The sequence below is a fragment of the Oryctolagus cuniculus genome, chromosome 9, assembly GCF_051225735.1.
Source record: "Oryctolagus cuniculus isolate XC-2025 breed Fujian yellow rabbit chromosome 9, ASM5122573v1, whole genome shotgun sequence".
NCBI lineage: Eukaryota > Metazoa > Chordata > Mammalia > Lagomorpha > Leporidae > Oryctolagus > Oryctolagus cuniculus.
This window is the reverse complement of record NC_142875.1, coordinates 130552909-130565201: the sequence shown is the minus strand read 5'-3', so window position 1 is coordinate 130565201 and position 12293 is coordinate 130552909. Positions and strand designations below refer to the sequence as shown.

At 43.6% G+C, this 12293-nt stretch overlaps 1 protein-coding gene across 3 annotated transcripts in view; it reads left to right on the top strand.

The window, feature by feature from the left end:
* Positions 1–12293, top strand: part of CPNE8 (copine 8) — a 260377-nt gene that overhangs the window by 199562 nt on the left and 48522 nt on the right. For all 3 annotated transcript variants that reach the window (XM_051850927.3, XM_002712675.6, XM_070049629.2), the window contains exon 14: positions 5759–5805. In XM_051850927.3, coding sequence (XP_051706887.3) covers positions 5759–5805 — 47 coding nt within the window. The remainder of the gene's footprint in view (positions 1–5758; positions 5806–12293) is intronic.

The following is a 12293-nucleotide window of genomic DNA, read 5'->3' as shown; positions in this document are numbered from 1 at the left end:
GACATAAACTTTGTTGTGAAATTTTACTTTGGACCACGCTTAGTGTGTTAAATAGTAAAACCGATCCTCAAAGTCTAGAGAAAGCAGGAAGTCTTGTTAATTTATGTAAACTGGATTCAGTAAAGATATACTGACAGCTGAGGAATCGTATCACTTGTCTTCAGTTTCTTTTTATTCTGACTTTCAACGCTTCTCTGATCCCTGAGAAGGGAGTTGTAGCAGAGCAGGTTAAACTGCCACTTGCAGCATTGGCATTCCATGTGAGTGCAGGTTTGAATCCCAGCTACTGCACTTCTGATCCATCTTCTTTCTCACATGCCTGGGAGAGCAACAGAAGATGCCCCAAGTGCTTGGGTCTCTGCCCCCATGTGGGAGATCGGTATGGAGTTTCAGGCTCCTGGCTTTGGCCTGCCCCAGCCTCTGCCAGTGCAGTTACTTGGGGTGTGAAACAGCAGATGGAAGATCTCTCTCTGTCAGTCTGTCCTCTCTGTCTGTAATTATGCCTTTCAAATAAATAAGTCTTCTTGTAAAAACAAGGAAAAAAGAATAAGGCGGGGCCAAAGCTTAGAGTTCCTTCCTGCAGAATTCCCGGTAGCACTTCCTGCCAAGGTTAGATCATTGGTGGTGCAGTTTGCCATGGGCAGGCTGAGACCTGAATAGGTGGTGTGAAGTGGGGCAGTCTGATGGGGGAAGGTCAGGTTCTAGCAATAGCTGGAAACACTGGTAGACCCAGGAACTTGATAGGCACGGTACAGGCCAGTATTCAGCGAAGTCTGCTGACCTCAGCACCTGACAGGTAGCATCAGTAATAGAGGCAGTGAATGTGCTACTCCCTGAAGGCTTCTGGGAGCTAACAATGAGGTGCAGACTGGTTAAACAGCTTTCCCAGGGTCACATTACTGGTAGTGTAATTTGCATTTGTAGGTCTCAAAACCTGCCCTTGTTCCATCACATTTCACTTGGTGAGGGGCTTGCCACCTGGGTGGGGTTCTGAGCAAGGGGAGCAGGAATGGTGAAGGTGCAGTAAGGTGTAGAATCGGATGTCTGGGATGTCGTTCATGTAAAGGAACCACATTGAAGAAAGAGGGAGGAAGAAGGCCAGAAAGGGATTCAGGCTTCATCCCGTGGTGAGATAAGATCAAGGACAGTGCTGTGTGGCAGGGCCAGGGCCAACTCCAGAACTGGAGTGCATATGGGCACATCAAGGCACAGGTGCAGTCTGGGTGTGACGTGGTAGCAGAGTTGGGTGGGCTTCCCGGCTGCATTTATCGGTACTAGATCCCAGCAAGCGTGGATCTGACTCTGTGTTTGCCAAGGTTAAAGAGCGGAGGAAGAAGTCCATCTTTAGGATTCTTAATGTTCAGCCTGTGCAGCTGAACAGGATTTGAAGTTGAAGGGAAAGGAAGACAATTCTGTTTTGTTTCTTAAGATTTATTTATTTGAAAGACAGGACTACAGAGAGAGGGAGAGGGAGAACCTTCCATCTGCCGGTTCACTCCCCAAATGTCCGCAATAGCTGGGGCTGCGGCAGGCCAGAGCCAGGAGCCTCGAGCCTCCTCCTCCTGGTCTCCCTAGTGGGTACAGGGGCCCACGTACTGGGGCCATTCACCACTGCTTTCCCCAACACACTATCATGGAGCTAGATTGGAAGTGGAGCAGCCAGGGCTCAAATTGGTACCCATATGGGAAGGTAGTACTGCAGGCCGTGGCTTAATTCATTGTGCCTCAGTGCTAGCCCCAGTGTAACTGCACTTAAATTAATTTCTAAAGCATCAGTTGATCTGATAAAGATAATGAAAATCTGCTTGTATTGTCTGCATTATTTTATATGGAATATTTTAAAATTTGCTATAAATTTATTTGATTGAAAGGCAGAGTTACAGAGAGAGAGAGAGAGAGAGGGACAGACAGAAAGAGACCTTCCTTCTGCTGATTCACTCCTCAAATGACCGCAATGGCTGGGGCTGGACTGGTCCAAAGCCAGGAGCCAGGAGCTTCTTCTGAGTCTCTCCTGCAGGTGCAGGGACACAAGCACGTGGGCCATCGTCTCCTGCTTTCACAGGCATGTTAGCAGGGAACTGGATCAGAAGTGCAGCAGCCAGGACTTGAACCAGCACCCATATGAGTTGCTGGCACCTCAGGCTATGGCTTTACCTGCCATACCACATCAGCAGTCCCAAGGGAGACGGTTCTTGTGGACATCTCCATCAGAGTTGTTATTCTTGATAATTAATTCAAAACAACAGATGTAGACAAGATATCTAAGATGGCATTGCTGTGTGTTTCTGTGTGTGTGTGAAGTCATCTTTGACGTGTACACATAGAGCTACATTTGTTTGGGTCCCTTTGCCACATTACTTAATGCAGTCTATCTTGAGATTCGATTTCTCTGTCATTCACATGTTTTTGAAATGTAGCAAAGTAAAATAGGGAGCTTTCCAAGTGTATATTTTAGCATTAGCGGGACATACATATTGGAAGCCTCATGCAATGTTAGTATTAAATTATGCAGTTTAGCAGGCATAACATATATTCTAGAATGTAATACTGCTGTCTGAGTTTCTTGAAATCCTGCCTTTTTTTGTCTTGTTTCTAAAACGTAAATTGACAACTAAAGTAACACTTCCTAAGCACAATGTTTTGAGGAGTTATATGCAGTTGTTTTATGAATATTCTCTCAGGAGTCATTCACTGTGAATTTATATTTTTTTACTTGGACATGATTTATTTTTCTCTCTGATATTAGACTTCAAGCAATATTAGAAAATGAAAAAGGGTAACAAGATTATTGATGTTGTTTGGTTTACTTTGGTGACACTGATCATTCATCAAAGTCTTCAAGAAATGCTTATAGCCTTAAGGAATATTATTGCCAGAATTTTCTTTGAAACTTTAATCAGCAAATATTTTTCTAAGCATATAGAATGTGGTGCTTGGTACTTAAGTATACAGGATGTAAATGGAAAATGTTATAAGTGTGCTTGAGTTTTAGGTTCTGCTGTTAATTATGAATTCAGTGGCAAAACGCTGTGTTGTATTTGCCATTGTTTTTACCAATTGTAAGCTACAGTCAGAAGCTCTGTGAGTTCAAGGATGATGGGTGCTCCCACTTCAGTGTTGACAACAGTGACTCAAAAGACAATTGAACTGTGGCTTTCTGCATCCAAAGCTGTCAGTGGTGAGGTGGTAGGATGAGGGGTCATCACACCCTGAGAAGATTTATGAGTAAGCTTAATCTTTTCTTCCTGATCTGAACCCTACTGCTGATTCCAAGCAGTCACAAGAGAGATTGTCTCTAGTGTGTAGAACAACACAATTCATCCAATCGTGCCATCAGTCAGCTTCCAGATATAAATCAAAGATTCTGCTTCCCTTACTGGGCATCTCTGTGACGACCCAGTGGTCTTACTTATCGTTAAGTGTTTCGTACATCAATCTGCAGTTTTTTTCTTGGCCTGCCCTAGACTTCAGTGGTGTTCCTTGGTCCTGCCTACCGGCTTTATTCCCTCCTTCCCTCCTTGCCTTCCTCCCTCCATTTGGTCAGTCTCTCCCTCTCCCTTTCTCTCCCCTCTTCCTCCCTCCATTCGTTGTTTTCTCTCTGTGTTTTTTGTTTGTACGTTAGGTTAATGCTTTTGTGTGTAATCTGCTTGGTTCGCAGCTGAGTCTGGCTGTGTACACTTGAGTAAATCTGTCCATGCTGAACATCTCTGGGCAGGACAGCGCTTCATCTTGTAGCCTTCATTTTTCTTTGTAGCTGCGCTAGGCACAGCTTTGGCTTTGAGGAGACCTTTGTTTCTGAGACTGTGGGAGGCTTTTATCTTCAAGTAATATGTCTAAAGATTTGTGGCCCTTTACACACCCTGGACTACCCTGGACAACACCTTAGAAACAACCCTAAAACAAATGAATTGATTTTCCCAGTAAATGCCATGCAGTTTTAGCACAAGCAAAGCATTGTACATACACTGTTAAAAGACAATTGAATCAACACAAGGTTTCTGTTCCTACAACCTAGAGGAAATTGAACCCTAGACTAAATTTTTAAATCTAACTTCATAATATGTCCATTCATTTTTGTTTCCTTGAGAAGCATATACACACACATACACAAACACACAGGGTGGGGCGGGGTAGGGCTCCCCATCTACTGTTTTCCTCCCAAATGCCCGAGCCAGGAACTCGATCCAGGAGTCCATGTGGGTGGCAGGGACCCAGTTACTTGACCCATCAACTGCTGCCTCTCAGGGTCTCCATCAGCAGGAAGCTGGAACTGGGGGTCAAGCCAGAACTGAAACCCAGGCTGTCTGATAGGAGATGCGAGCATCCCACAACTACACCAATGTCTGTTCCTGGAATCTTGACCATTAAGAACATTCCTGTGGTATCTGTGTAAGGTCGTCAGCATCATTATCACTATCCTTTGCTGTGTGAGCACTGTTTAAATGGAGAAACGTGGTTTGCAAATATTTAACTGGAGAAACATCTTACTATGGAGGTTATGAATATGAACTTTGCAGTTAAATGTGCATTCAAATTCCAATGCTAGCATTTATCACTGCTGTGGAAACTTCCCGGTTCTTATGTGCGGAGGTTTCTTTGTACATAAAAAGAGGAAATGATTGTGAGGTTAATTGACATAAGCTACGTAAGCATATGTAATACATGCAAGTCATGTGGTTTTCCAATTAGTTCTCATTTTATTACTGTGTGCCAGGTACTTCCCTCTCCACTAAATGTTTCAAAATCTGACTGAGGTCATCAGCTTAGTCACTGGCACTCACACCCGGTTCTTTCAGACTCAAAAGCTGTGTCCTTGCTAATACATGACTCTACGCCGACTGACAGTTGCTTCTGTCTCAGCGGAATGACTGGGCAGCTGCTGATGGTGACTGTTCATTCCAGTCCCTCCCGGGGCTTCTCTGAAGATGTTCTCCCAGAAGCCTCCCTGTGTTCGTTTTCTGAAAATCTGTGCTCATTTTGGTTTGTGCTCGTTAGTGTTGTGCTCCAACTTAGCCTAAATTCTTAGCCTACAAACCTGATTTCTGCTCTGAGAAAAAGTACTATATTACTATAAAGGGAATTTATGTTAGTTTTTGTTCAATGGAAGCATAAAGGGGTTGTTCATTCCTTAGGAAAGAAAAAGTCAATTTGAGAATTGTATGTAGGTCTTTTTCAGGCTACATTTTCAGAGAAAGGAGATACTGCTGTACATTTTACTAAGAGAAGTACTGAGGGACGTCTGCTGTAGTACTCAGATTGTTGCGTTTCAGTGCTGTCACCATTGTTACCACCATTTATCCAGTAGTTCCAGTCCTTGAAGTGTTAAATCCGTTGTGCGTTTTTGTCTGAAGTAAGTTGTTGCAAAAATGGAGTAAATAGTCACACTTTCAAATGATCCACTTTTTACAAGAAACTTACTTTTTAGAGGGTGGGGGTTTGGTCTGGCGATGCCCATATTAGAGTTTGTGTTTCAAGTCTGAGCTCCTCAGCTTCAGATCCATTTCCTTTTTTATTACGCTTAGTTTTCGTGTCCCAAAATGCAGGCTACTTTACTTTGTGAGATTTTATTTTTCATCTTACAGGAATATGGTATAAAGGTAATTTTGCAAAGTTCTTACCTAGTAAAGCTGCCTGACTGTATCCAGTGTTACTATGACATATTTACTCATAAGTTAACATTTCAGAAAAGAGTGCCACTAACAAACATGATACAAATGGAAAGCAAACTGTTTAATGATTCTTGTTTACTTGTTTCTAGAACACAGATCAACTTCACAGTGGCTATTGACTTTACAGCATCGAATGGTGAGTATCACGACCATCACTTGATAAAAATGGTTTGTAATTAAGTGAAAAGTAAATTTTTATTTTTGAGGGCTAGATATTTTATTCTGATGTTTGCTTACTTTTGGAGTATTCAAAAGACTTGAAGTCTTTCATATAAAACTCCCATTATTTTCAATATTGTGAAATGGTTCACGTGCGCAGAAGACTAAAATAACTATGACAACAAGGTGTCATGGTCCCGTTCAATTTGTGGGGTGTTGAGATACTGTCACTTCTCTTCCACATAATTCTCTGTATGCTTAATCTGGTTGCATGTTCTGCCATATTCCCCTTCCTTCCATTTTTTTCATATACAAGGACAGTTCTCCTATGTGTTTAATTGTAACCCTCATTTTTATAAAGATATATTTTTATTAGAGTTGCAGAGTTACAGACAGAGAGGGGGAGAGACAGAGGTCTTCCATCTGCTCATTCACTCCCCAGATGGGCACAGCAGCCCAGGGCTGGGGCAGGCCAACACCAGGAGCCAGGAGCTTCTTTCGGGTCTCCCATGTAGGTGCAAGGGCCCAAGCATACCCAGGCTATCAGTAGTGATTTGGATCTGAAGTCAAGCAACCAGGACTTGAGCCTGTGCCCACATGGCATGCTAGCACCATACGCAGAGGCTTAGCCAACTATGCCATAGTGCCAGCCCCCAACCCTCATTATTGACAGCACAGTACAGGCATACTTTCAAGATACTGCAGGTTCTGTTCCAGGTGACCATGATACAGTTAATGTCTAAGAAAGTAAGTCACCCAGTTTTTGGTTTCACACTGTATGTGAGTCATGTTTGCACTATACTGTAGTCTGTTAAGTGTGTAGTAGCAGTGTATCTTTAAGAAAGCAGTGTATATGCCATAGTTGAAAAATACTCCATTGCTGTAAGTGTTAGCCATCATCTGAGCCTCCAGCGAGTTGTAATGTTTCTGCTGGTGCAGGGCCTCACCTCGATGCTGGCTCACGGCTGCTGGCTGACCGGAGTGATGGGTATTGGAAGGGTGCCTTGACTGTGCTGAATTAAGCTAAGACATCAGTAAAGTCTACAACACGCACCCTCTCTTCCTTGCAGAGAGCTTCTCCATAGCTCTGTTTGAATGCATTTTTCCACAGTAGAACTCCTGTGAAAATGAAAACCAGTCCTGTCAACGCCACTGCTTTATCGTCAAAGTTAATGCAATACTCTAGGTTCTTTGTTATCAGCAGAGTCCACAGCGTCCTCATCAGGAGATTCCATCTCCAGGTAACACTTTGCCTGCCTCACCCATTCGAGTTGGATCGTGAGTTTGCAGCCATCGGTCTTCTCTGCAGGCTCCGCCTCTGGTCCGCCTCTTGTCATTTACACCATGTTCACATTTAATCCTCCCCGGAGGTCGGCACCCTCTCACCATCATCCGTTTGCCTTGGAATCAGCTGGTGCAGGATTCCTGTTAATGTGGACACCCTGACCTCCTCCCATGAATCATGGATGCTCTTAATGGGATCTAGAATGGTGAATTCTCTTCGGAAGGTTTGCAGATGACTTTGCCCAGAGGCATCCAAGGGATCGCTGTCTGTGGCAGCCACAGCCTTGTAAGATGTGTTTCTTAAATGATGAGACTGGAAAGTCAAAACTTCCTCCTCGATCTGCGGGCTGCAGAATGGGTATGCTGGTAGGCATAAAAGGAGTAATGTCACTGTGCATCTCCACCAGAGCTCTTGCGTGCACTATCCATGAACATACTTTGAAAGGAATCTTTCCTTTTCTCTCAGCAGTAGGTCTCTATGGTGGAGTTAAAATGTGCGGCAAATCTTGTTGGAAGCAGCTGTGCTGTCATCCGGGCTTTGCCGCTGCATTTATAGAGCACAAGGGGAGTAGATTTGGTGTGATGCTTTAGCACTCTAGGACCTGGGGAACGGTCAGTGAGCACAGCTTCAGCTTCAAGTCAGCAGCTGCCTCGGAAGCTTTGGACTTCTCTTCCCCAAAGTCCTGGGTGACAGCTTCTCCCAGTTTGAGGCGATTCTGTGAACACCGAGACCTGCTGTTAGTGGAGTCACCTGACCTGTTACCTTAGCCAGATTTTTGGATGACTTCTGGTACCTTCCACATCAGCTATTCAACCATCTCGCCTAAGACTCCTCGTGCATTTGCAGCTGTGGAGAGGGCTCTTTCCTGAAGCCTCATGACCCACCTCCGCTGTGTGCAGACCTGCTTCTGCAGCTTCCTCGTGTCTTTCAGCCGTCCTCGCCCTGAGTGGAGTTAGGGCCTTGATCTGGATTAGGGAGTGATGTGGCTGCAGTGACCCCCTGCCCACACCACTGATAGATTCTGCCCTCAGGCTGTTTCTCTTGCTAGTCGTTCGTGTCCACCGGAGCAGCACGACCTTGGCCTTTGTGTTCAGAGCATGGCTGTCCAGCAGAGGAGTCCAGGCTTTTGCCCTCTCTTGTCCTTTAACGTGGCCTTTGCACTAAGCCGGACACGTTCTAGCTTTTGGTTTACAGTGAGAGACGTGGGATTCTTCTCCTGCTTGAACACTTAGGGGCTGCTGCAGGGGTATTAACTGGCCTCATTGCAGTAGTGTCGTGTGGGAGCAACCAGGGCCCCAAAGAGGAGAAAGCTGGGGAGCGGAGCAGTGAGAACACAGTCTGTGGTGAATTCTACGTGGTAGATAGGAAATACTTTGAGAAGGAAAAGGTAGTCGACGTTTGTGTGGATTAAACAAACAGCCTTTGAAAGCAGCTCTGCCCCATAAAGCCACGAGCCTCTTTTCCTCATCGGCTGGTGGTCACCAGTGTGTATCAGTCTCCACATGGTCCCCAAGTGAAAACGTCTCAGCTTCAAAGAGGCGTGACAGTGACACGTGTTCAGTGGAAGCTGTAATTCAAACAGTGGATTTTGTTCTCGCAGTTGTGGGCGGCAGCAGTAAGTTCAGCTCGTCCCAGCCAGCCCCGAGATCCCGGGTGTACAGCTGATCTATGGTGTGCTGGGATGCCAACACGAAGATAGTACATGGGCTTTTTTATATAAAGATTTATTTATTAATTTGAAAGAGTTAAACAGAGAGAAGGAGAGGCAGAGAGAGAGAGAGAGAGAGAGATCTTTCATCCAATGGTTCAGTCCACAATTGGGCGCAACTGCCAGAGCTGTGCCGATCTGAAGCCAGGAGCCAGGAGCTTCTTCCAGTTCGTCCACGTGGGTACAGGAGCCCAAGGACTTGGGCCATCTTCTGCTGCTTTCCCAGCCCACATCAGAAAGCTAGATCAGAAGTAGAGCAGCCGGGACTTGAGCCAGAGCCCATACCGATTGCCGACACTGCTGGCAGCGGCTTTACCTGCTACACCACAGTGCCGGCCCCATAAATATTTTCTACTTAATGATATTTTCAACTTACGATGGCTTTGTGGAGCCATAGCCCCATTGCAAGCCAAAGAGCATCTCTAGGTTTCGTTGGCTCTCACATTTATTCCTTTTACTGAACATTTCTATTAAATTGACTCCTATTTCACAAAGCTAACAGAATTTTGGGGGAAGAAATCACCTTAGATGCCAGTCCACTGCTCCTCTTACATAAATGAGGAGATGCTAGCCTAGGAGATGGCTTTATTAATGAAGCTTGGCTTGATACTTCTGGAGTTACAATGAAAGATGGAAATACAAAGCTAATTCAGCTCATCTCTCAGTACATCTTAAGTGTATTTTCTGATGCTGTGGTTTCAAGTTCATGATTTTTATTCACTTGTTTTACTAGTAAAATATGAAATACATAAATTATACCTAAAGCCCAACTTGTTTAAAGAATCTTTACTTAATATATACTAAATGGATCTTCTGTATATAAAGATAATTGAAAATGAATCTTGATGTGAATGGAATGGGAGAGGGAACGGGAGTTGGGAGGGTTGTGGGTGGGAGGGAAGTTATGGGGGGGAAGCCATTGTAATCCATAAGCTGTACTTTGGAAAATTATATTTACTAAATAGAAGTTTAAAAAAAGAAAAAAATACTAGGATTTTTCCAAATGGTTTAAACCACTAATTTTCCCCCAGTGTTAACAGCCAGGAGAAGACACAGATTTTTCCCTGCAATGTTAATATGCAAACATCAAGTAATGTCATACTCCCTATCAGCAGAGGAAAATACAAAACCACATGACCACCTTGCTGTGAAGAATATTTGTCAAAGCCAACATACTTTCATGATAAACACAATCAACAAACTAGGACTAGAAGGGGGCTTTGCAGCCTCTTGGAAAGAATTGAAAAACCCACTGGCAACTTTATATTAATGATAAAAAGCTGGGTGCTTTCCTCCTGAGCTGAAAAGATTAGGATTCTGCTGTTACCACATCTGTTTAACGTTGGACTAGAGAGTTTGAATGTGCAGACTAGAAGGGAAGATGTGAAATCTGTCTCAAATTACATGCTCATCTTGTGTGCATCAGGCACACAAGACAGAGTTGAATAATAAAAGTCATTTCTTTCTATATGCACTTCTGAGGAACAACCTAAAAATGAAATTAAGAAGGCAGTTCCATTTTCTGAGAACTCAAAACTATATCCTGAAAAATGTTGAAAGAATGTGAACTATCTAAAAAGAAAACCATGTTCATGGATTAGAAGACTCATCTTTAAAATGTCTGTACTCCCACTAATGATGCAGTAATTCTAAGAGAGTTATATCAAAATCTGAAAACCCATTTTTAATAAAATGAATAAATAAAATAAATAAATAATATGAAAAATGCATGTGGAAATGCATATGGAATTTCAGAAACCCAGAAGAACCAAAGATTTAATGGGGAAAAAATTGATTCACATTTTTCACTTTTAAAACTTATTACAAAGCAATAGTAATTAAAATAGTGTGACACTGGCATAAAGGTGAATATATTTATCAGTGAAACAGAATCAATATTCCAGAAAAATACCCATGTGACTCAGGTTAACTGATCTCAAAGAGGGTACTACTCCAGTTTGGATATTTGTGTTAATGTTTGAAAGGCAGTGTGTCTCGGGGGGAAATCTGCCATCCATTGGTTCACTCCCCAAACACCTGGATCCAGGAGCTTCTTTAAGTTTCCTATGTGGGTGCAGGGGCCCAACCACTTCGGCTATCCTCTGCTGTTTTCCCTGGCTATTGGCAGGGAACTGGATCAGAAGTGGCGCAGCTGGGATTTGAACTGATGCCAATATGGGATGCCAGCATCACAGACGGTGGCTTAACCCACAATGCCAGCCCCTTGGATATGGATTGTCAAAGCCAAACACCATTGAAATTTAATTGCTGATGATAATCTTGAGAAGTGACGGCTCCAGTGGAGGACATGTGTGGGCTGGAGGCTCCACCCTCTTGAAGGGAGGAACACAGCTCCAGGTAGACACTGGGTTAGCTGTTTGGAAGCGCAGGTGGTTACAAAGTGAGAGTCTGCCTCAATTTCTCTCCTCTGCTTTCTGAATCTACCCATTATCCTGCACTGACTGGAAGCGCTGCCCAGCTGCTGGAAAGATTATTCTGTCTCATTTTAATAGTCCAGGGAGGACCAAAATAAAGAATTTGAAGTGCAGTGTCTAATAAATGTATTTCACATTTGCACATCATAAAACCAAAACATGATATCAAGTCTCATTTAAGTAGGAGACCATCCATAGCAAAAAAAAGTATTGTACATTTTAAGTGAGTGATTTGTAAGTTACATGAATTAGGTCTCAATAAGCTCTTAAGAGGAATCTAATCAAGTGTGATTTTCTTACAAGGGCAGAGTAAAGCAAATCGGGTTTGTCTGATAATACTCTGGCTTTAAAATATTACAGAACCCTTAAGTAACTGAGAGCGAGGGCTATTGAATCTGACTGCCTGGATTCCTGTTCCAGTTTTACCAGTTATGACTGTGTGCAGTGTGCAGAAGTGCTTTCATCTGAAGACGGATGAGATGAAAGTATGCATGTCACAGGTAGTTGCAAAGTTTAAGTGAGCTACAAAGTTAGGTGTTGATTACTTGTTAGATTCCGGCTTCTTAAAATCATTGTTGCCGTTATCTGGGCTTCCGTGTTGTCAGCTGAGTACAAGTTCATTTTTCACAGGCAGGATTACCGATACAGAAGTCTTCAGATGTAGCCCCAATTGTTGAATTGTTAGATGTTGTGGTGTAGGACACCAAGGCTGGGAGACTGAAGCAGCCAGGGTAGGAACAAGTGTAGGGGGTGGTTTGGTCCTGGTGAGGCATTACTAGAGCAGAACAAAGTGAATTTTACAACAGGTGGCAGCTGAAGAGGCAGAGCGGGGGAGAATGTGTCATTCCTGGTTCAGTAAATAGACTGGTCTGGGGAAGACGCTGGAAAGAGCAGGCGGCATTTTGGAAGGGTGGACTGGGACCTGCTCTGTGTAAGTTCAGATGCGTAAGTACACTGGGGTGATAAAGGTATTTTCTTTTAAGTTAAGGTTTCCTGAGTGAAATAGAATTATTTGCTATTTCTGCCACCATTAAGCA